Source organism: Varroa destructor, unplaced genomic scaffold (genome assembly GCF_002443255.2).
Source record: "Varroa destructor unplaced genomic scaffold, Vdes_3.0 BEIS01000004.1, whole genome shotgun sequence".
Lineage (NCBI taxonomy): Eukaryota > Metazoa > Arthropoda > Arachnida > Mesostigmata > Varroidae > Varroa > Varroa destructor.
In genome coordinates, this window is record NW_019211457.1 from 35,714,187 (window position 1) to 35,740,433 (window position 26,247).

A 26,247-nucleotide genomic window follows, 5' to 3' on the forward strand; every position below is an offset into this window, starting at 1 on the left:
GCTGAAAAGACTAGTCTTTACTGAGCCAGCAAAGCCGAAGTAGCTCGAAATACTTCACGAGCCTAACAATTTATCCAGAACGTACCGCCAGATCTTCCATTAAATCAGCTAACCGTCGTTAACTTGACATGAAATGTTCGATTTTACATCTAATGCTATACTGCAATTTAAAAATGCTCATAACAAAAAGGATAAGAAAATTACAGACTATTTTTGTTTATTTAGCTCTTCTTCAATATCTAATAGCGGAAATTCTTTAATTAGTCGTATAACGTTTCGAGAAACACCAGCCAACTATACACGACGCTTATCTCGCTCTCTCTCTCCCTCCCTCTATATATACATGCATATATAAAGGTAGGGATATATATACGGCGGGGGGAGGGATAGTGTATACTCATATATGGGTTGCTGCCTTCGCTTGGTGTTTTTGGAAACGCTATACTAACTAATTAAAAAAAAACTGCCGCCGTTTCACTGTAGTTTTACAAAGCCGACGGATCACTGTTTACGCGAAAGTTTCATGTGAACACGTAAGTGCAGTTATGGTAAGGGTTATGTAAAGTTTTTTTCTTCTAGTATTTATGTGTGTACAAATAAACGTATTGAATGATCCGTGCAGCAGTTTCGATCCGTATCAAGTGATCGAGAAAGTACGAGCCAATTAGGACCTATATGTCTATAGAAAGTATTATTGCATGATGCGTAATTGGCGCTGCTACGCTCGATATGTTTGCCTCGAGTTAACTGTTAACTACACCCGCATATGGCTGTGTTAGAGAAAAATATCTGGTGAAATTTTCACACGATAGAGAATATCTGCGTTCTTTAAGTGTGCGTCACTTAGAAGTAAATGCCTCTTACCGATGAACCCAAACAAAGTGACGATTTTCTTTCGTGACACGGCAACAGGGCAGTCATTGTTCCTGGGATTTGAGTAGGAGTTCTAGTGACACAACAAGGAGTGTATATTTAATTAGATTGTCCAGACAATTGACCTAAAGGCCACGCTTGCCATAAATCTGGTGCAAAAATGCGTTGCAATTTTCCGACAATCAAGCTATTAGGTAAATTTGCTCAAACGTACCCTAATTTTTGACGAACTATTAAAGAACAAAAACCAGACATTTATCTCTCGACACCTCAAGCAATACGTAAAGTAGAATTTCTAAATTTTATTATATCGCCATTAATTGAGATTGCATTGATTGGAAAGCTTTATCATCGGCACGACCTCTCAGAACGACATAGAACGAGTTTTCCTATGCCTCCTCACCTAGTAGCCTCCTTTTATTCTATGCTGGCCTAGCTCGGCCTGACAGTATCAGCCACATCAGTAGCAGCGTTAGAACTCTCACGTCTGTGTCACATACGGGGTTTAGTAAATTTTGTTGAAAAAAGAGCCTTTGCTGCACCATGGGCCTTGCCAATATTGCCGGCACCAGAGGCCAGAGATTGTCCTAGGCGCCGTCGATGGTCATGAGATTGGCATCCGGTTCTCGAGCTGCGCAAGTCTTTATTCCGTTTTTGTGACATCGTTTTGAATCACAGTCTATGTCTTCTAGTTTCCTCCGCCCCCGCCCAAACCATTTCCTTTAATCTGGGCCAGCTCTGCCTGGGCAGGAACGAGCCACCGGCGAATCAAGCAGCTATCGACAAACGCCAGAGAGTATACGATCAGACTAAAAATATTTACGTTCTATAGTATAACATTCTTTACATTTAGATCTAATGGGCGCTGTCTCAGGCATTAATGAACCGTAAGAACGTAGCTTGACCAGTAGTTATGATAACCTGTAACCCTGCTCTCTATCCGTCATGCAAAACATTTCGTTGAAAACTGTGACCGTCATGCTTTAGCTGCCATAGGGGACAATAAAATAAGGAAAGAGGAATATCGAAGAATACGCGATTTAATAGAACAATACTTTATTTCCATTTGCATATATAAAATAAATTTCAAGCCAAATTAGTCTTTAGAAGCAGGAGTAGATCGATCATTTAAACAAACTGAGTTAATTGATCTGGCTTGCTTCGTCGGGTGATACGTCCAGGTTAGACAGGGCGATACCAGCTATGGGAGGGCGCGTTCACGTTAAGCTAGGCAAAGGGACAAGAGTCCCAGTTAGCCTGTCGAAAATGGTATCTTAAGGTTCCCGCACTGACGATTCTCACAGGGTGTCAACGATCTATATTTACAATCTGCTATATAAACAATAACTATTCGGTCAGTCAATATAAAATGCGTGAAAAAATCACAATAGACACGTTTTCTATATCAAAATGGCGCTGTTTTATAAAGATGCAATATTTTCGAAATACATATTCTAGAGGAATGACGGTAACCTATGGAAAAGTCCGGAAATCTGAATGATTTACAAATCATCTCGGAACTACAGCGGCAGAAACAGTTTACTACATAAGATTGAAATTCCGTAAACGAGATAGTGTTAGGACCACCGTGAGCCGTTAGCTTAAAACCTGCACCAGGCCAGAGATGTTTAACTTCGAAATGGATTTGTGATATTAACGTCAATCAAGAAATTTCCAGGAGTATGGCGGAAGCCAACCGATCTATCCTGATGTTTACCAATGTGAATCTTAGTTTGGTACAGCGAACTTCAACCAAATGAATAAGCTATGGAAACTGGGCGAATGAGTGTTGTATGAGTGTTCCTATTCTAAATACATCAGAGGTACGTGTTTCCGTTAATTAAGAAAGCAGACCTAAGTTATCTGTTTACAGTTAATAGTATTTAAAATGAGAATATTTGTTCTTTAGCCGCGCAGTTTGGAGAATGTGCAATGTTGTATTAAATGGGGAAAATTGTCACTTTTTCCGAACATTGTGTTAATCTTACTTTGTACATTCGATGCCGTACTAAGAATCCGTTCTTAAGTAATACGCAATATAAGTGTTGGCCTATTTGAAGCTCTGCGTACTTTCGTATGATAATTGCAAATGGATGGGCTGAACGTAACCGCATCAGTGGACATGATTCGAAATTAAACGTACAATGACATTAGCGGATGTTATTCATTCCGGCTTCATGAGTTCCAGTCGGTCAATTACGGCTGAAGTGTACTTAATACAACGGGAGGTGGCGATAAACAAGCTACGCATTAAACAGGCCAAATGATTGAGAACTCAGCTAGACTAGTCCCGTTTAACGGCAGCGCTCAGTCTTACACCGCCAGAGAGGGAATGGCTGTAACAAAAATGCACGAACTCCCTGTCATCTATCATAACCGGCAGACATAACTCTGATAATTCCTTTTTAAATCTCGACCTTTTTCTTTACCGATATCAACATAGCTTCGATATTGCCCTTCAGCCCTTTATAGGCTCTCGCATCTTAGACGTCTGCAGCGGCGAAAGGAAGCATATCGAAAGTAGGAGCTATATTCATTTGCCGTAGTAGTTTCGTGCAACTAATGAAGACCTTAAATTGGTCCGTCGAATAAGAACCGCAGAGATATTGACAGACTTGCTCGGCTTGTTCGTCAACACATCTTTCTGCCCAATGCTATTTCAATTGACTTTGGCTCCTGCGACACGATTTGTCGAACAAATACAAGCATATGTTTACGTATTGACCTTACATATCATCATTTATTACTGTTTCAGACGGAAAAGATCAAGAAACTGAGCTTCACAATTATCATTTTAAACGTAAGACTCTGCAGTCTTTGTTTATGCGACGGGATGGTTTTTTCTCGTATAGCTGTGAATATCCCGTTGGCTCACATGCAAGTAAACATCGATATTAAATAATACGAAACATCATTGGACTCTCCTTTGGGTCGTTCCATTCGGTGCGTCTGATGACAAAAATGTATTTTGCAAATTGATCTAATATGTTCTCTGGCAAATATGTACAGAAATACTTGTATAAAACGTGAAGAGCTACTTATGGCTCAGCTTGAAGCAAGTACTCTTTGATAGTGTTTTCCACGCTTGTAACAGACCGTATACACAAAGTAGTGCAAATAAAATTATTTGCAAAAAAAATAACACTTACAGCGTAATAGTCACTTAATAACATAGCCTACACTTTTTCATGTTAATTGACAAAGCAACGATCGAACCCCTTCGCAGCGGATATCAATTATACTGTAGTTCATAATACTATCTTACATATTTTAGATTACGTATCAATTTATTTAGTAGATTCACTTGAAGACTCGGTCATTTTTTCTCACCTTTGTTGCTATAAGCTCTATGCAAGGGGATGTTACGGTGCTCCATTCACAGTCATTATGATTTTTGTCTATCGAATTAATTCTAGATGCGTAACGGATGAGCAGGACTCATAACCTTCGTATTTAAAGAATATTCAGTTTTCAACTTGAATTGAACAAGCGGCACTTTTCCCACTTGAGCTATCACCACTAACGCAGTCGGGGATACCCTTCGAGTTTTACATTGCGTTCTTGTCGGCCACCAAACGTCTACTTTCGTCCATCTCAAGTTAGTGTTAGAATCACAGAGGAAAACACGAGTATCTCAGGGCGTCCGACTAGCAAAGACTTGCGACTTGCGATCTTCACTATTTTGATTAGTTGAGTGATTCACGACTGTTTTCGGTTGCGGCATCGAAACGGGCCATCCTAGTTTAAAAAAAACAATAGGCTTTTAAATATTGGGTAAAAAAAATGCCGCATTCACTCGGTACCAGACACAATAAATCTCTAATCGTATTACAGCAAATACTCGTCGTTTTGATTGATAACATTCTGCGGTTTATCGATGAAAAACGTCAAGAAGTAGTTTTCGCACCTCCTCCATTAAAGTTAAATCGACATCATTAAGGGAGTTCCGCAGATACCGAAACAGGTCATACCTGAATGGTGCGAGATCTGGGCTATACAGTGGATACATTAAAATTCCCCATACAAGTTTCCTTAATTTCTCCCAAAGAGCTGAAGGCATATGTTTAGGCAGATTTGGACAATGGGAACCGACGCCTCTTGCGTTCACTAGTTCGGGTCGAGCTTTTTTATGGCTTGTTGTAATCTTGCTAGGACAGAAATCCAAATATCGTTCTTTCAGGCGACGGAAACTTACAACGCACATGTCCTCACAAAATTATTAAACGCATAACGTCGCCTCGATGTGGGCTTCGTCACAAATTGCAGAAAACTTTTTTTTGCGCATCAGTGTACTCCACTGTCATCAACCGTGATCGGTCACTTTAGAAACGGCCTGATTTCGTAGCGTTCTTATAAAGTTTATAGAAGTACGGCCGAGTGAATTGTTTTCGTGTGGTATTTAGGCATCAGGCTTTCTTTTTCTTAGCCAGTTTTCCCCAGATGGTTAAACACTGTTTGGTTAATGTTGATAGAGGATAGTCCGTTGGCGATATTATGGCTACCCATATGTTAATACTGCTGAAATTTCATAACTTTTCTCCGTAATTAGTGGATCAATGTGAAGAGCATCTTTCACATTGAAATTTCTAGAACAAAAACGACAGAGCTGTGGTTGGGCCATTTTTTCCGGTAACGCGTCTTGATTATAAACAACCCACATTATGGGCCTGGGCAGCATTTGTGTTTTCATCGTGACAAAGAATAGTCAAATATTTTTATAGAAATTTCACGAATCGTCAGGGAAATCTAGTCTGAATAAAGGCGTCTCAACACACATGCTGCTAGTATTAAATCTCAGCTTTTGAATAACACCAACGCTGACGTGGTTTATATTGTCTGAGATATGTGACTTCTAAATAATTTAGCTTTGAAAACAGTCGGCAAACCAAGGTTATATATTCACTGATTTGAGGCCATTGACCATAGTCATCGTCGCAGTCATGCGCCATTTTGACGACTGACATAAACGAGCCTTTGCATTGGACTGGAGAAAATAGAAACGCTTCAGAGTTTCAGCGAAGATCGAATTAGAAATTTGGCCATTTCTACTCCCCTGAAATATATAGGATATGAGTTTTTTTTCTGTCCTATTGTTGTAAGGACATAAATGAAAGTGGGCGATCGTTCAAACGTCACGTTTAAACAATTTCTCCTCGTCGACAAATTTACGATGCTAGCAAGAACAATGCATCCGCATTTTTGATGCGTGACGGACGTATTATATATGTTCTTGTTTGAAATTGTATTGCACTGCATAATAATTATATTCGGTTGCGAAGTAGTTCTTCAGCTAGGAAAAACGCATTAACCTGTTAGCCTACACATTTTCATAATGGCAATACAATAATTTAACAGTGCAACAATCAGCTAAACAAGCGGTAACGATGCCGTGCGGCATTGCTATAGGGATTCAAGTGCCCTCGGAACGTTTACAGTCATCACAAGTGATCACTGCTTTGATGTTTTCAGTTCTGCAAAGCCACACCCCGTACATTCATCAAACGTTTCCCCGCTATTGGGCAAAGAAAGAAAAAGATCAGTGCCACGAATTTCGGTTATTTTTCGGTCAGCAAGAGTTTTCGAGTTCGGCAGTCAGTTCCGCGTTTAAGTGTCTGTTCTTGTAGATCAGCTGAAGCAGCGATCCGGCGCAATGGGTCACTCCGGCGCCAGCCCGTTTTTTACAAATCTGATGAGCAAATGACCACCTGCGAGAACCGCAAATAAATTAAAGCCAATCATTAGAGTAAGTTTCATTCAGGCGCAGCAACGCTGCCAGATCATAACAGGACCTCCCCAGTATACTGTTGAAGTACCGGAAACAACTCTCTTCCATATGTATCTATCGTTGCCTTACGGAATAAATTCATCGTGATAATTTCACGCAGGCTCGATTCTAGTGCGAACGTCTAATGAACGTCCACGACATATAAGGACGCTCACTTATTTTGAATAGGATCGTAGATTTCGACAGAATCGAGGTACTTCGTTCCATCATGACCGCCGACAGCGTAAACACGATTGGCTAGGGAAGCCCCGCCAACTCCTCCTCTCGCGACGCACATTGGCGATACCTGCGTTATTTAACACGAACCAGGAATACGTAAGTTAGAAAAGACAATTCCAGAGTTGCTTGGCAAAAGATATCACTATTAGGTAATGCGAACTGGATGCCTTTTAACGAACCTTTTAGTACTCGCAGGTGTTGCAACGATAACATGATCATCTACCGCTACGGCAAAGCAGACTCTACACATAATAAGCGTTTGCTCGAAAGCTCTATGCAGACGGGCTGCTCGCCTCAGACAATTAAATTACTTAAAATGGGCTCAGTTGACTTTCGGGAATCCTTCCTTTATTTAGAGCTCAAGCTTCATTTTGTGTTGAAACTCCATGTTGAAAATATATTGCATTCTGTATTTCATTTGTGTGTTTTTGTCGCCTACAAACAATCTACTTAGCACAAACATGGTTAGTGAACAAAAACTAGCTAACAAAAAGTAACTTTTTCCTTTATTCTTTTCCAAGCCTAAAAAACAAGGAAATGTATGGCCCGAGCTCAGTGCCACTACCCATAATAAAGGAGTAGCCTACCTGTGTCCATTCGTCGCGTTCCAAATCATATAATTCGGCAGATCTTAAAGGTACGTTGTTGTCAAATCCCCCTAATGCGTAAATCGCAAAGCCAAAAGCAGTTTCGATTATATTGGAATATTGCATTGAATAAAATTAGACTCACTGTCGAAACAATGATTACTTGAGATTACTACAAACGTTTCGTTTATCGTATACAAGGCAGAGATAATGCAACTTACCAAACACGTAGATATATTTGTCGACGAGGCCAACGACGGCAGCAGCTCCGGCGCGTCGATGCTTCATTGAGGCAATATAGGTCCATCGATCAAGATGTGGATCATATTTCTCGCATGTAGACAGTGAGGTCTGTCCTACGTTTCCTCCAAACGCATACATCGTGCCCTGAACAAAAGAAAGCACGCCAAACTGCACCTCTTGCGATAGTAGCGTTGTTATACTAAAACTATCGGAAAGCGTACATATATCATTATCAGACGCGAATATGTCGCCAAGTAATCAGTCAATCTCAGACTCTCGTTTGTTTATTATTCAAGTGTATGATCAGAAAAACGCTTGTAGCTACCTGTACAGCCACAACAGCGACACCTCCTCGAGGCGTGAGCATCGGAGCGACGGAGGTCCACGAATCATTCATGATGTCGTAGCGTTCCACTTTGTTAAAAAAATTGATATCGTCTAGACCACCTGTACATATCAACGCGTTACAATGTATATATATATGTATGTATAAATTCTTATAGTTATGAAGCAAATCTATATGTGAGAAGCAAGTAATAGTTGCTTTATGACAGGCATTCTCGTACTCACGAAAACAATATCAGCTTATTAGGTGAAGTACGTCTGATAACGTGCGTATTGTAAGGCAAGTAAGCACTCTTCAATAAAATAGAATATGTATGTTTACGTATCGTACGCAAAACCCGTTACTTAGATATATTAGCGTAGTAAAAGGGCAGTTAAGGAACACTAGAACATAATTTACTGCAAAAACCGATGCTAGATGTGTCGATGTCTATCACTAAGCATTATTATCATGCCCGTCTGGTAAGGTCAGCATGCTACCATAATATTGCAATGGTGACTGACCGACAGCATAGATTGGGCCGTGGTCAGCATTCAGAGCGCACACACCGAGCCCTCTACGAGGCGTCCTCATGGGCGCAAGAGGACGCCACTCATTCAGGTTGGGCGCAAACATCTCACACGAACAGAGGTGACGGTTGTCTTGTTCACAACCACCCACTGCGTATACCTTCCCTGTAACAGAAAAGTTGGTTAGCCCTTTACGCCATTCTATCAGATTCTAAATAACAGCTAGCGTACACAATCCGTACACAGTCGTGAGGCAATGAAGCTTGTTTTTTTTCTAGTTCGCGTAACTGAATGAAACCTTATTGCATTTGCATTTCTCGATTACGGATAATTCTTTGGTCTCTTTTATCAGCTCATTTCTATCTTCTCCTGTGAAACGCTAGATCTCCAATGATTAGTCTAGATTAGGAGCTGCACCATGACTACTGAACATCTTGGCTCTTCGGCCGTTCCTCAAACGAAATGTTGTCTTCTGACAAAGCAATGAAAGAAAGGTTTGTAAACTCAAAGCATAGCTGTATTTCTTTGCACAAGCTATGAATCTGTTGTATTGACAGGATTGAGGAGGTGAGTGGAACTCATGGCCGGCACGGCTTCTGGGACGTTATTGAAGAGCTCACAAAGAACATCGGCGACAATTGTTGGTGATACTTTGGAGGTGGACTGAATGCGGCAGAGACCCAACGACCAATGCCTAAATGAAACAGCAGTTGACGACCAACAAGGCAAAACTCAGAGAGATTATTGCTACAGCTGCTAACGGGCGATTGGGAAATTAACACCCATAAACTAATACGACTGAAATCGCTAATGCAACGCTCGGAGACGGTCATGCAATGTATTCAAAAATGATGCAATGAATATTGTCAATCAGTCGATTTTCAAATCTTCCAGAAGTTCAACTCATCCTAAGTATCGATCGAAGCACGAGGACGTGCAGGTGTACCTTTCTACAAAACTGTGCATAAAGTGTCTCCATTTTTTTGGCAAAAAATTCATGCACTCCTTGCTTGAATGTATATGAAATTCTATATATTACAACTCACCGGCCACGCTGCAAGCGGCAACGTGTCTCCGACGAGTTGTCATGTCCACCCCGCGGAACCAACGATCATCGAGAACGGAATAAAATTCTATGGATGCGCATGGTCCGCCTGTCGTATCCCTACCACCTATACAAAACAGAATTCCTGCGTAACTCTTGCGCGGCTCAAAGCGATCCGAACTGATTGGAGCTTCACCAGATAGAAGTGATGCACGCCAGAGTTGATAGTCCTTTGCTTGATCAATAAGATTTCTGTAATGATTTAAGAAGATGTTAACTTTGACTTTCCGGTTGGTGGCAAGTATGACCAAATTAAAGTTACTCAATCGGCAACCAACTCTTTAGAAAATATTGCTTTTTAATAATGACAACGCCCATGATTATATTTTAATTAAACGGCTAAGCTTCCTTTTGAAGAAGAGGTTTGGGATTTTTTGGGAGTAGCTATATCAGACTAAAACGTACGCTAAAATTATAGCTACCTCGCTATACAAATAGGCCAAAGATTGCACGTGAGTTTCGTTTTTACGCGTTTGTACGCGTTTTTACATCTTGGTAGTGCAATAATTTACGGGTACCTACATAGAAGCATTATTTAAGATATTAACAATTAGACTGAATAGATTCCCAGAGAAGGGGGATAATTTTGATATTCTGAACATCTCAACAAGATATTCTCAACAAGGCGGAGGGATTCGGAGTACCTTCGCCAAGGAATTTACTTTATCTGGCGCAGTGGGGACACTTGACTGAGGTAATCCCAGCCCATCTACTTGTCAGCACATGCCAGTCTTTTCTATTAACCCGTAATACTATTAGGTTGGATACCAAGTTCTCCTGGTTCTTTCATTGAACGATAAACACAACATTTTCAATTCCTGTACCAGAAAGCTATTATGTGATTCATTCTTCGTCATTACTTAGCACTTTCCTTCATATCTCTATCATATAGTATATGCCTTCTCGTTGGAAGGTAGCTGGTTTTGTCTCACAGAAGTCTACGCTTTGAGTTGAGCTATAGATTTGCATGAAAGCTAGGACCACGAAGGTATTGCATCGGATATTTTTCATATCCGATTAAAATTCGTCGGCATTAAGCCCGGAGAGAGTGTAACAAATCTTCCTGTTCAAATCCACGAGGGCACCTTTGGCGATACTTGTCGTAAGTCGCCTTGCATTGTTATCGAACGGGGTGACCTCAGCTCATCTCGGGGATCTTTTTCTTTTGGATAGCCCGGTTGACGGTCAAATAAATATTCCGATTAACCGTCTGGTACATACATAGGAAGCAATTCCCAACAAATCAAGCCCTTGCTGTTCCACTGCACGAGACGCATAATTTTTTTTGATGAATATCTGGTTAGACTCTCGAAGGACCTCTTTTGTAGACAGGAATCCCACTCTGGCTCTTGTAAACGTAGAGACATCCCTTTTAATTACTGGAGATAACTCTGTGCAGTGTTCGGTTATTGTGGCCACGTAATGCTCGACATCAAGTGAAGTGCAAGGAAACGTAATTCCTTGTTGGATATAGAGATTTCATGAAGTAGCCAAGGTCCAAGTTTCTGTGTATGCCAAAGGATTTGACGCGGCTAACGATGGTCTTCTAACTGCAAACTATTTAGTCGGCCAATTGTTTGCCGGCCGTCTTTTTTCAGAAGTGCTTTTAGATGGTCATCCAAAGCAAAGGGCGTCCTCTAAATGCGAGATGCCCTTTTCGACCTTAGTCAACCACTTCCGAACGGTTCGTTCAGCGATAGCGCCATTATAAAGTACCGGGTCGACCAAGTACATAGTACAGGAACTATCTATTCGGGTTGGTTCAGAATAAAATGTAAAAGAGGAATTAATAGTTGGTAGGTATTGGCGTAAGCAAGTCTAATTGTCGGCGACTTGTTTCGGCCATTTTAGTTTGTATGAAATAGGCTTTGTCCTGGTAATGTCCGATCACACGTAGGTAGTGTTACAGGAAGAAGATACACAATTATCAAATTTTCTATTGTGTATTACCCTGCTATTGTTTTCTTTGCTACTAATCTCTAAAAGTGTTTGATAGTATATTTATATAAGATAGCAATAAACGTATACAATCCTTGTGCTATATAGCACCGGTATAATAAAATACGAAGAAAAATTCACCTAATTCAAACTAAAAGACAAGTCGAAGGACTAGTTATTTACTTTCTAAGGGTTTCGACTTGCGTCAACCTGCCTGCAATCGATGTTATCATAGAAGTCGTAGAGGACCGTGTTACGTAGGTAGCACGGCGGAAGCAGTGGTAATCGGATTTTCGATAGGAGCCGAGCGACGAGTCGTTGATCAGAGCTACGGCCACCAACTGATAGCCATTTCAAAACACATTCATACACCTGTAAAGACAGACAGGCCAGATGTCACACCCTACGAAATACCAAGAAACAATCTAATAGGGTTGGTTCTTTTCTAATAGAACCAGCAAAAGAACGTCGGGACTCGTTGCCTTTCCCGATTTACATTGGAGTGAGGATTTTTTGGTTCTAAATAGGTTCTTCGCGGCCAGTTGTAGAAGCTTTATAGCAAATCGTTCATCTTAATTAAGTATACCTTTAACACTAGCCGCTAATTGTTCGATTTTTCTGGACTAACAGTGTGTCGCTACGTGCGGCAATGGAAGCGTTGATCACATTCTACACGTATTTCTTAAAATAGAATTTGAGAAATTTTTCTAGACAGGTTGAGTATGACGCAGCGACAAAATACACTAATGTGGATTAATTTTTAACTAATAAGAAGGCCACTACAAAGTTTTTTCTGTCACCAACGACGCCTATTTTTATGACAGTTACATTTTCAGATAGTTATGCTGCAGATAAAAGCATATCTAACAAAAGATATTCTTTCAAAAGTTCATCTTGTAGCCCAGATAGCAGCGCGCCTTTGTCCGATAGGCATGCTGGTTACTAAGGCTACTAATGATGCACGACGAGATTTCTTTCTCAGTTCTTATAGTCTTACCTGAATCTCACTCTCGACACACAGCTTTGAAGATTCGAGCAATTGTTCCAGGACCAGTGCGTCAAGGTTAAAAAACTCCTCCCCTCCGCAAGTAACAATTGCTGGCCAATTGCGTAATATAAATCGTTGGACAGCTTCAGATAAACCGTGTAGACCGTGAGCTGCAGCGAAGTGCCATATGCCTTCAAAAAAAAAACGTTCAAAAGTTTACCGCTGGTGGCAATTCCTTCCTCATCTTCTGCAGTGTTTTAGTGTATCACCAGTATGTGTACACTGGAAGCAGTGATCATATAAGTTCGACTTCGCCTATTGAAAAATAACCTTCGATCTGTTTTTGTGCTTATTACTTTTTTTAAAGGGGACGTGTTTCAACCAAAATTGAATGTTAGCCGGATAAATCTGTAACTTGGGTACGGGAACTTGAAATAGTGGCTTCATGAAGTACAGTAGTTTACAACAACTATATTGTATACAATATTGTATTTATGCTATGTAGACTCTCAAAGAGGAACTTCTAAGTTGAGATACCCAAATTTATCCACTGTCCATTGCCGCTGTTAATAAATCAGTATATAAATTCCTCTAATGTTTTGTACATCTGGTTGTACTGTTTCCAAATATCTTAAATAACGAGCTAAATCAAGAAAATGACGTACCGCCCATGGCTTGATTACTACTAGCCAGTGATAAATTTAATCATTACGACAGCTCACAACCACAGGTTTCAGGTGCACCTAGAACTAGAGAGCTTTTACGCGGTCTAGGTCAAAGGCAAACATGTACACACTTCATTTCAAGCTAGAAGAGACCGGCAATCTGAGGCATAACGATACCACGGATAAAAACTTGCAGCACTTACTGTTTCACCAAATCTTAGCTTCTTCTGCGGCGTCCAAATGGCATTGGGGTGATTACGAATATACCATTTACGTTCCTGATTAAGTGACTTGTTATGAAAATCCATGGTTTGCTCGCCATTGTTGTTGCATGCTAGTGTCCTTCGTCTCAACGTCATATCAAATGCTGCAATCGAACGATTCAGAAGGCATTTGATAGTCCACAGGCTATTTCTCCCAGTCATCGGCCGACACTCTATATAGATCCACGTAACCGATGATCCACGTAAAAGTATAACCGGTATTAACTGTACGCGTGGGGGGTGCGTCTTGCGGCATCGTCCGAATCTAGCTGACAGCACCCTCGCCACGCACCGCACGGCCTGATCTGAATGTCGGTGCCATAGCTGAGCCCTGAAGCCTTCGGGTTTCCCTAAGTGTGTAGATCCAATCTAGGAGCCTATTGTTTTTAAACCTCTCTTGCAAGACACCCCGTCAGCCAGTCTGAGCTCGGCACGCCACAATTAAACGGACCAGAGAAAAGCACCGCATTCATAGACAGAGGACACAAATGGCAGCTACGTATAGGAGCCAAAACAACTATAGTGTGTGCTCTCTATGGTCGCCCAAAGGCAGAGCTCTCTGAAGAGATGTTTCAGCAACGTTCACGATTGAGTTGTTTAAAAGGATTCCCGTCTTTTGAATGTGTTGCTTGAAATGCTTCATTCCGAAATACAAACCCGATCGATTTCTGTCCACTCGGAACAATGACTATAAATGAGAATAGGCAAGCACCTTACCGATTACTTAGACAGAAATGCGTATCAGAAGTGAATACGCTCAATGTTAAGGTGTCTTTCTATTAATCTGTGATATATTTAATATTTTGCATTGTAAACTTATGATGTCCCTACAATGCATGTTATTGAATTAACTGGATTTTAACTATGCTACCCACTGTAAAAGCTGGGCGAATTCCGAAACTACATACTGTAACGCGTCTTGATATTAAATAACTCTCTTACACGTTGGTGTAAGAGTACGGCTGCAAAGCCAATGTACACGAGCCGTGCACATGGAGGCTAACGGAACTTTAGGTCCATGATTTTCACGCACATGATTGCTAGGGGCTTAAAGGGATGCTTCAATGGGTAACGTGTCATTGGGTCGTTCATTATAATCCGATCGTGTCATACAGCAACTCAAGCTAGTTGAAAGCAGACCTCCCAGAGACAGGAAAATCTTAGCAGATAGGTAGCTGCTATGATTTGCCGAAGCGTTGGACTATGGGTTTTTCTCGTCAGATTCTTTGTATCGACAGTCCAAGCTTTACACACTCTTCGCTCGTGATTGTCCTCAGTTACTGAATACCATACACACTGACGATCTAACCGATGAACAGACTGGTCAGGTTATTTCTCCGATTGACAACCAGCACACTCGTATGTTTGTACCACCTCCTTCAAACGCTTTCAATGCGATAGTACTCGAGTGCAGTCAGATAGCGTTTCACTGTCATGTCAGCGACGTAATATAGATAGGCGCGCAGCAGTTGAAGCAGGCAATTAAGCATGAAGGTAATGAGGCTGCGGGATGAGAAGAGTGTCTAATAGACAACCATGATAATAATAATAATGGATGATGTGTACCGGTGCTTATTATATTAGTGACGCGTCTACATGCAACATTCACTGGCGCAATGAACATCGGTGCGTTCTCTGGCAAAAAAGACATCGTCTAATGACGATAGCAACAACGGCAGCCATTACCTCTGCTTATTCCATTCACTGCCATTATCATAACGACCGTTATCATTGTCATGATAATATCCTTCCTTCCTTTCGGTAAGAAGACGCGGCAAATCCGAGGCCCGAATAGAGAACCGAATTAAACGAGACAAATGAAAAGGAGGGGGCGTAAACAGAATGGAGAGCGATTCGTACTGAGCCATATCTCCGTTACCTCGCTGAGAGCGACACGCGCGAGACAGTTAAATGAATTCACTATTTCTGTTTGCCGTGTCTAGTCCAACTCATGTTTTCCCTTTGCCTGTCCTTCAGTGAACAAACAGAAACAGGGTGTTTAGCATGATTAATAATAGCCAGCGCCTCTTCATAGTATTTAGCAGAAGTCACTCTTCATCTACGGGTAACCAGATGGCTGAATAACAGCATGACATATGCCGGATGAGACAACATCGCAGAAAGGTTACCTTTCAAGACTGCCACACCGAAAGTAATTATAGAAGCGTGCCGTAGCAGTAGTGAATCATCGTGATTGTAGACTGCATTCTCGTATTTGGCATTTGTACTGTTTATATGACATGCAAGGGATAAAGCATCCTGAAAATGCCAGTCTGACAAAGGCAGCAGAGCACCTGAGCATCGCTTACCTAGACAATTATTATGTGCGAGGATTTTGTCCTTGATATACTGGCAGCATGCAAACTCGAGATTGTCAATTTGAAGTACTGAGGCGGCGTGTAACAGTGGTTGAATCGTCAAGGGACTGAGACGAATCTGTGATGAATAGGCATACTCGATGATAGCTGCCACTGCGTTTGGATTTAGTTCTTGAATCTCCACAACCTGAAATACCCACCAGTTGAAAACTAAACGTATGAAAAGTGTACAGAGTGATCTGCTTAAATTTGCAACGTTCTTTTTGCTTTGCTCCTAAAATTGTATCTAGACGAAAACAGCTAGCTCAACTTCCCACCTAAACTATGGCTTCAATTGAGGGCCTAAACTATAACATTTAACAGCCACTTTGAAGATGTTCCATCTCTAATCAATAGACAACTTACGTTTACGAGTCGAGCATGAAACGATACTGAAAACTGTTGACTCAATAAAGTTTAATTCAAGCGCGTTTTACGTGAGAAACTGAACTTAAATAAATGTTATTCCGGTAGCAGGCCAAAAAATCGTCAAGATACAAAAGTTTAAGATAGTCAAAGAATGCCCAAAATATTGAAGCTCATTTAGACGACCAAATTGGCAATAGGTACTCCTATCGAAGACGAATGCTGATTTTTGTATCAATGATACGGAATTATCAGAAATTACGTGGAAACAGGAAATACCTCGTAGCCCATGGATTTGTACACGAGCAAGTGATGGATACAGTTTGAAAAATAAGTTTCTTAGAGGGCTGCCGAGAAAAAGGTAGATGTTGCTTAAATGGGGAAACGCTACCAATGTTAGCCGGAAGGACATATGCGAAAGACGAGGCTGAATGCGCGCATTCAGTGTTTCCCATAGCAGTGTATTAAAGGTCCTAAGAGACGGGAACTTTGAGGCCTTCCTAGTCGAGGATCGGTAAAGGGAAAAAGACTATCAAGGATAACGCAATTGTCAATTCTCAAGTTCTTCAGTATAAATCCTATTAGGCATCTACTTCATGACAGTTTCTCAGTTGTTCTGACACCCGCTTGTAAACTGGAAATCCATAGAGAATGAATGAATGAATGGATGTCCCCCATGACAAATAACCCCACAAAATTTGTCCAAAGAAGCGCGAAAGATTATTCTGTAAGGTAGCATTGTTTAGTATATGTCTATAGTATGGTAGGTCTACGTTTAAATGTGGATCAGTAATTGATGAGGATTAATTTAATCATGCCAAATCCGTTGAATGATTTTGGTGACAAAATAGCTACAAGGGTGCTTGCCTGAAAGAACTTTGCTATAGTGGACAATTCTAAATAATAATAATAATAATAATGATAGGAGTAACAGTAGCAGCTCCTGCTGCAAGCATTTGTGACACAATTAGGCTCGAACGGTCTGCTTCTAAAGTGTTCATTTTCTATTCCCTTTCCTCCTTTACTGAGATTCTAATCTAAGTGTACAAGTAAAACCGCTGGAGCTCTTCAGCCCTGATATTTATCTAATTATTGTAAGTAAGGTGTGGGCTATTTCCGTATATACCGATACCATGCGTTTGGATGAAGCAATCAGCTACTGGGAAATGAGAGTCGTCGCTAAAATGTAACACGCGCGGTAGGAACATGGTGATACGTGAAGTTGATTGATCTAGCGATCCGTGTACGAGTTTTAGGTTGACTGGTCAACGATCCTCTTGGTAAAGATATTAATAGGCATCAAGAAGATCAAGGGCGAAGCGTGTCACGGCAGCTTCTGGTGACCACTATCTTCCGCGTAAACTAAATCTCAATTGGGATCCAGGCGAAGAGGTGCATATGTACAGCGAATAAACTGTATTATCGCTGGGATGGTGGAGGAAGCGATGGTTTTTACTGATTGCGAACTTAGATCCTCTCACGATCATCGTTTTTCCTATATGTGCAATAGAAGCTGGCGGTAGCTTGAACGGCTAAACGTCTGTCTGAAGGAGACTAAGGGTCGCTGCTTTAGGTTCACCAGCCATACACATATATGAATTATCAATTTTTAGGAATATGAATCTATCCTACGAATTAGTAAGAAACATGTGTGTCTATTCTAACGGTAAATCGCAAGCAGAAAAAAGATCGAATACCTTCAAAAGGTGTGTTGCATGCTTCTTTTATTTAGTTCGTTTGTTACCACTAAGTAAACATCTACTCCATCTTTTGTTCCTAGATTCTTAGCAGTGCTAATTTCTTTGCTTACGTACGTTATGTAGAATTTATGTGTCGTCATCAAGCGGGTACCTCTGAAACCATGATTATACAAAACGTTTTGGTGCTTTAAAAGTTTACGCATATCCTAGACTTACCGTCTCAACGGACTCTCGAAGATTTGATGTAAACATAGCGTGGAAATACGGTGAGATGCAGGCGAGAACGAGACGGTGACACGAAATGTCCCGTGAGTCGGTTCGAAGTATAACGTCACACAGCACCCCCTGTTTGTAAAATCTGCAAGAGGAAGAGTCGCATGGTGGATACGCATATCAATATGGACATAAAAATAACGATTGAATACTACTTGTGTTTCATAACTGCATTATATCAAATCAAAGAGGTCTTTATTGATAGGCTCGTCGAGAAACGACGATTTCTGTCGATAGAACCAATCACAATATTGGCGAATGAAGATCCCAAATCTATCCATCCGTTCTGTTATAGTGCTAAAACTCGGTGTCCGTGCGTTGTTGATTTTTTGGCTGAACTGAGCCTTACGGCAATTTATTCCATAACCCTTAAAAATTCTGATTAATTTTCCAAGTTTTAAGAAATGCACACAACAATCAATCTAGAAGAGAAGTATAGATTTTACACATTTTCGCGATTAGTACATAGGTGATTTTTATTGAAAGAGTCCATAATGGATGCGGTAGATCTTTTCAAATGTGCGACAGTTTGTTCTCCTTGTAGAAGGGCGTGATGCTAGCTTAGTCAATCTGCGTAATAGTTGATAAAGTTGACCAATTCGATAACTATGCTCGGCTGAAGGAGTACTTTTTCCTCTATGGTAAAACTGGCAAGATAGAATAAAGTATATCACCTCTCCAGTTTGAGAACGGGATTAGCTATTCAAGGACACGGGGTCGAAAGTAGATAGAGCCTCAGGCTGGTGCGGCGCGCACGTTTTGAAGTTACTTTTACACATATAAGGTGTGTCTTACGTGATTTTGTACAGATAATTTTGAGATAATCATGCGTACGAGCGTATAGTACATTTAATATCTTAGTAGACTGATTGTTCTCGAGCAAAGGGGATATAAGGGCGCATTAATACGAAAGCGGATTCGTTCCAAACCAATATGGAAAGGGATAATAGAATAATTGCACTAAAAAAATGGAGCCATTGATCTTAAGTAGAAAATTGACTTCACCAAAAAATATGATCACTCTAGCGGGCATAATATAACAGTATAAATATGGCATAGAATAGTATGTTAGAACTTGGACGCATCGGAGCAGACGGATGAAATATCTCTAGCGTAGTATTCCAATAAGACAAACGACTATGTAAAACAGGAAACCTCCACTGGAATAAATGTCCCTATGGGGGACAAATCAAATTAAGAAAATAGCATTACTGTAATTAGACTTAATAATTGTGTCTGTCCGATTAAGAAATCCATCTTTGAAATCGACCTTTTGAATGTTTCTGTATTGTTGTCTATGTCTATCTAGGGGTGATTGACGATGTATTCTAATACAAACAGTGTTCAAGTCGAAACTACAGCTTCAAAAATTCTATGTAAACGAGTAATATATTTTTTTCCCAAACACTCTCTGAATGAAACACCGAAATATAGAAGGAAAATGTCGACGTAAAGTGCCACCTTCTTGCTAGTTTTCTTGGATATCATTGGATCGATCTCAACAAGCTGAGTACATCTTTTTATTTGAAAAAAAATAAATAAACAAATAGAATATATAAAAAAAAAAGCCGATACTTAAATGTTTTGCCATTTTGCATAGGTGACAATGGAACGACAATTTTTTACGTGGAGGCCTATGTGAGGGCGATTAACGATTGAAGGCTCTCGATGAGTTGAATCGTAATAGGATCTGCATTTCGATACTTAAAACTCAGTTTTTGAGTCAAAAATTAAATTTTATTAATGAAAGCTTCTTTATAAGAAATGCAATTTTTGTTATGAATTGATAGATCTTGCTAAACAAAGTAAGAATGCCGTGCGTCTTCCTTGGCTATTCTTCGGTATAATAAAGGCAAGCAAGACATTGTGATTTACCTCGCCCTGTTTATCTCATCTCGTAATAGGACAAAAATCTATTCTGAAGGAATTAAAATTGACCAAATTTTTTGCATATGTCAATTAGAAAATTCCGATCATTTATATGGCAAACGTGTCGGCAAAATAGTTTTTTTAGAAAGTGTTTTCATGAAGATTTTTTACAACCAAAAAAAAAATGCTTTACTTAAGGTACCATTTTCGTAGCGCTGATTTTTTGCGCCAATCATATATTTCGACGCAAAAATACAATGCACCTTTTAGTACACAGATCGGATATTTAGGCATAGAAAGCGTTAACTGTTTAACTTCAGTGACACCATATGAAGAGTTTTTTAAATGGAGATCTCTTTTGGGGGGCGTTTCGTTGTTATAATGGAAAGCTTTCGATGAGCGGAATTGAAATGTAATTTGTGTCCCCATATCTAATTTCCAGTTTTCGGAACGAAACTACTATTTGAGCATATGGGAAATTTCGAATAGTGTTGAATGTACGATGGATATTTTTTGCGACGAGCTAAATAATGATGCTATGTATGTTGCTGCACCTTAAATTAACACTTTGTCGTGAGAAAAATAAAAAACCGAGTCGATCATATTGGTTTATCTTTGTAGCAATGAGTCCCAACATGGTTTCGGTGAATTCTAGTAAACTTCAATTAGAATATTAGGTTAAATGTAACGCGAATCAGGTCCGTTCATGTAGGCGTTCATGGTAGCATAATTGCAAAAAAGGATTAGGTTTAGTAGAATAATATCAACGTAATAGCTGTTGGTGTGTCCTATAATGTGGAATAGACTGGGGGTAATATTAATAAGTCAACTAAATTAAATAAATGGCATATTTACTTATGTACAATAGTATGTTTAGTGTAAACAAAAATCAGTCAAATATTACTGTTCTATTTCTATAAAACGTACCATTTTATATCGTTTAAAATAATTGTTTTGCAAATAAATGCTATTCGTGAAATTCAACGGCAACCGTGAGCGCAGTGATGCTGCTGCAGCTGGACCTTTTGTCTAGGTCTAAACCAAATAGACCGCCCATGTCAAAATGGGTTAGCGGACTTAAATGCTGAGCTGTTAATAGGGCAAACGTTCATCTACATCCCATAAGTAGAGTCTGGTAAACAAATTTTACGCCCTAACCTACCTACTAAGTGTTGTGGAATCGGGTGGCAAGACTTTCCAAGGGTATAATGAACTCGCTAAATTAATCACATCTTCTCTTTGCAGTTTAGCCAAGCTCGCCATTAATACATGCCTGAATGCCCCTCCTATAACATCTTTGTCATCCACTGAATTTCTCACCGAGGAATTCATTAGGTCCACTGCACACGTAGGAAAGGCTTACATACTGTTATTCCGTCTAAATTTTAAGTAAGCACTGCATGTAACCGCCTACCCGCTAATACTAATATTCAGCTTACTTCTTCCAGCGTCGTTCTAGCATCGTTCAAAATAGTCTAAATTACTCCCTTATTTGAAGGCAAGGGTAATCGTTGTAGTCCAATAAAATATAGATCTATATCTGCGACCCGTTTGAAAAATGCGTCAAACGTCAGTTTGAAGTGCACATATTTGGCACAATTTTTGCTCTCAATTTGGCTTCCTGTAATAACTATAAAAGCAACATCCACTTCTGCAAGAAGAAACGCCTTTCTTGTAGCCTCGAGTGCTGCCGAAAAAGCGCTTGACAAACCCTGGCTGATGTCGATCGCCTCTTATGACTTTTCTCTCGTCATTTGCGATCAATTGAAACTTCATTTGACCAATTCTTTCCTCACTGTGCACATTAGTATTGCATATACTAGCTAGTAGGGTTACGCGAGGTTCACTTTTAGATCCATTTATATTCATCCTTCATATGAATGCACTGCGAATCCTGTGTAAATAAATTGCGTGCCGTTTATTCTGCCAACGACCTTACTTTGGTAAGACAGAAAATTATTCCCTAACACAAATATCTGTAGATTCGAACGTTAACTAACAGAATATGTCTGTCTTGAAGCTTTTTAATGCTAAATATTAGGTAACCTAATCAGCATTTATAGGACAATCATTTAACAAATCGTTGTCTTGGCTTGACAAAAATTTAACTTTTTATTTAAATCACGCCTGACATCCTCTTAGTATTCAAATATGGTATCCAGAATACAGCATAATACCATTCTGGCTACCTTTGGACCACCAAGATTATCAAAGCTTCTCAATGGGCAGAACATTTCCACTTCTTCACAATCATGTACGGTGCGAATTTGTTGCCGTCACGAATAAAATGACGTCTGATTCCCAAGCCTGTCAGCCTTTAGGACACCCTTTCAACAATGTTAGCTCAACTGACCGCTCGCAGAAGCAACGTACTACCTTCCGCAAATTATCGACGCAGATATAGTTAGAATTTCTACCACCCTATATCAGCTGCATCGAAAACCAAAACGTATCCGCTTAAAATTACTAAGATGCTTGCCGTGCAGCTATTTGTTGCTGACAGTATCCTGTTGTTGTTGTTGTTGTTTCATGCTACAGTTACGTTACATTAAACTATCATGAAGTTCTAGGCCGATGTCAACCTGTTAAAGGTTGTATGTTTGAATAAAGTTTATTTCAATCCCAAATTTTAAATGCTTTTCTGCTTACAGCCAGTTGTATTTGACTGTGGCCCAGTAAATGCTCATATTTTTTACATGTTCAACTTTTTATCTGTTGGCATCTGCGTGTTTTTCTTCTGATTAATTCTTATTATAATTCTTTTAATTGATAATTTAAAATAACAATAAATTTTGCTCGATCTGATCATTTATTGCCTTGATTCCCTTACTCAACATTCGCTCAGCGCCATAATGACAGCGAACAGCGTTTAAATAAAGCAAGAGACAATAGGCTCGAAGTATATCCTGGACTTCGACTAAGATCTATCGCCGTCCGTTTCCTGTTCTCTAGTTTTTTTCCCCTATAATTTTATGTCGTTCTCATAGTTAGGCGTTGGAAATCACGAACAATACTTTCGATATGTCCTTTTAAGATCAAGGTAGCAATCTCATAATGGAGTGTAGAAAAACGAGATCATCCTTAAGCTCAAAAGGCTCGTACCTTAGAGCGATGCCTTTGAGCTTAATGGGCCATTTGACAAACATAGGTGTATAAAGCCAAAATATTAAATATCACCTCCCAGAAATCTCATCCTAAGCACGCTTTCGTATCTCCTCGTCATTGTGATTCTTTCATATGAGTAAACCCGATGCGACTCAATGCATGTCATCATGACGGCGAAGGATCGCTTGGGCTTCATATGAGTCACGTAAACAGGTTTATTTATTTCTAGAGGCACGGGGGATTTAAGCGAAGATCAAAAACAAAGGCTTCACGACGCTTGCATCTCTTTGGCCATTCTAGCACCGAGTGTGCTGATCCCTATGACGAAAATGCATATTCTTCAATAATGGGTGAGTGCAACTGAACCAATGGGACTTCACCTTAAAACAAATGTACACTCGCTGTAGCTTATGGTGTTTATTTGGTGGCTTAGCATAGGTGCTGATCGCTGCCGCTCCATTGGTCCTGGTTCCATTATATCTAAAGCGTACTTTCAATATTTGGAAAAAATTATGCTTAAAAAGGCAAAGTTGTTAAAGAGAGCTAGTCGTTCGTAATGGATCACAATGCTAAACCTTATATTGCAAGAATCGTGATAACACAAATGCAGGAACTACGCGACGAGGCTCTTCCTCATCCACCATACTAACCATGCATTGCTTCTAGAGATGACCATTTTTTCCAAACTCCCTACAGTTCCCTTATAGAGTAAAATTGCTCAAACCTCGACATGCCAAAATTGTCTTTCAGAACTCTCGTACCCCAGATTTTTACAGCTGTATAATAGATAAATCACTGTCCAAATGACAGAAGTCATGAACAATAGTGGGCAATATTTTTATAGAAAATTCACTCTCCCAGATTTCGCAAAGTAGAATAACCAAATGCATAAAAATCACGTGCTGATATGATCAGAAGTGTATAAATTTTTTGCCTGTTTAAGCAGAAGGCATTTGTAAGTAAAGTCACTAAAAATTCTATAGCGATGCTTATTTCGTTAAACCCGTAAAAGAAACGTACCTTTGGAGGGTTTTAAAAGATCGAGTGGGCAAGTCCGGCGCGACGTAAGTTAAGCTTTCAACATCTTGTGCTGTACGCACAGTTATCTCCGGAGACACTTCAATGGCACGTATCGGTGGTTGTGGCGGATTCTCTGTGGACAGCGTGGAAGCAGATGCTCGCGCGTATGAAGCGCGAACGGTTGTAGTGCTAACCGGAACAACTTGTGACGCCGTAGGCGCCATAGTAGTGGTAACCGTAGTCGGCATAGAGGGTAAGGATGCTGCTATTGGTAGGGGTAAAGTTGCTTCTAGGGGGTCAGCTTTTAGTTCACAGTTGGTTGAATCACTGCTCACATTTTCGGGCCAGAGAAAGTCACTTGAGCGGCTGGTGCTTCCCGAGGCTGTGCGCGCCCTCATTGACTCGTCATATACGGCCGTCGTCGTCGTCGTCGAAGTCTAAAGCCACCACGCTCGCTCTATAATTAGTTTACGTATATGATCTATAAGCACAATGATTCCGTGAAACTAAACTAATTACTGTAACCCAGGCGCAAATCCTATCACCGCTTTTGAAATAAACGATGTTGGCATGAAATCAAAAGGATCCCAGCGTTCACATAGCCCATTATGGAGTTCGAAAGAGGACCCGTCTGGGGCAACCGGAAATGGAGGCGGTGGTTTCGAAACCGGAGGATGGTGCTTCTTGCATTCAAAAGAGCAGGAAAGGGCAGATTGCTAACAATAAACCCAGCTGAACACTTAGGAATCCATGGAAAAAGTCCTGCAGGTAGGAAAGGGTAGTTTAATGGTGGGAACGGGGAGAGAGCAGTGGGCTTCGATCCGAGGGAAAGAGTTTGATTTTGAAGAGGGAGAGAGGCAAGCTCCCTCATTGAACTCAAAGATCGCATGTAATGGCACTTCACAGGGGATGTAAAGTAACATTAGATGCGCCTGAGGTGAATATATCAAACGAGAGAGAGAGAGAGAGAGAGAAAATGTTTGCGCTGTTGGAAATTAATAGATAAGGCCTTAAATAAGGCCCACAGGGTCACTTCGTAGATATAATTTTACAGATTGCTTTTACTAAACACAGAATATCTATCTGGTGAGCGAGCTTTTCTCCTAGCTGTTGTGAAATCATATCATCATCATCAGGCTTATCAATGAAGTGCTACGTTCACCTAAAATGTTTAACATAGCACTTGACTTTTATAAGTGCAAATATAGTGGATTAAATTATAGGTTCGTGCCGTTTTTAGTAATCGTTTTCCTCCTCTGACAGTGTGTAAGCTGTGAGGTCCATTGCTAGAACCTTGCAAGCGCTCGCACAAGCTCTTTGGCTGCCAAATCTTTTACGTTGACGGCACAGATATTCCGGACTGCTTAGGCAACTTTTTACGCGAATAAGAAAGGCTAAAAACGCTGCTTTTGTCAATCGACACAAGCACTAAGGCAAGTATTATTATAATAATAGCTTACAGGACGCAGAAGGAACTTTTCAAGGGTGTGTAATGCTGGTTCGTCAGCAAACCTACGATTGGCAAAGAACTACACTGAACTTATGATTGAAACTAGTATCTCAACATCCACTATATGTTCTTCTTAAATTTCTATACATAATAATAAAGGAAAAAATAATTGTTGCTACTTAAATGAAAAACAATTTTCATCAATGTCAGAACCGATTCAGTCAGCCTATTTAGTATCGATGTAAAATACGTTGTCTATTATCACTGAGAGATGGTGCGTACAATGTTTCGTATAACTTAGTAGCATATTTCGAACTTCTGTGTGCGATGCCGTAGTTAAGCGCTGCTACAAACGGTCAGGATCCAGCATGAAAGAGGTACGCTTCACCCTTGATCTCTAACGCGAAACCGCTCCACTTAATTCCAGGCTAATAGAGAAACACGTTATCACTACTATCATACGTATTTGAGTTCTGCGAACCAGACGAAGCCCAGGGACGTTTTGTGTTCTCAAATGTGATGATGAATGAGAAAAAAAATTTAGAGAACTTTATTTCTTTATACATGAAGTTCTCATTGCAAATTG

The 26,247-nt window shown here is 40.2% G+C and overlaps 1 protein-coding gene across 2 annotated transcripts; it reads right to left on the reverse strand.

Annotated features, from left to right (window-relative positions):
- Window positions 1–1,905: 1,905 nt before the first annotated feature.
- LOC111249766 (kelch-like protein 12) lies at window positions 1,906–24,884 on the reverse strand. Of its 2 annotated transcripts, XM_022804061.2 has the most exons (12): window positions 24,212–24,883; window positions 18,161–18,302; window positions 15,831–16,026; window positions 12,603–12,784; window positions 11,820–11,977; window positions 9,609–9,859; window positions 8,557–8,727; window positions 8,033–8,154; window positions 7,686–7,851; window positions 7,465–7,535; window positions 6,814–6,944; window positions 1,906–6,578 (listed from the first exon to the last, which is right to left on the reverse strand). In XM_022804061.2, the coding sequence occupies exons 1-12, from the start codon at window positions 24,607–24,609 to the stop codon at window positions 6,440–6,442; spliced, it is 2,127 nt and encodes a 708-aa protein (XP_022659796.1). In that variant the 5' UTR covers window positions 24,610–24,883; the 3' UTR covers window positions 1,906–6,439. The 2 variants fall into 2 exon arrangements, 1 of the variants encoding a protein (XP_022659796.1); XR_015326282.1 differs by lacking the exon at window positions 7,465–7,535 and having other exon boundaries at window positions 6,439–6,578; window positions 24,212–24,884.
- Window positions 24,885–26,247: the final 1,363 nt, after the last annotated feature.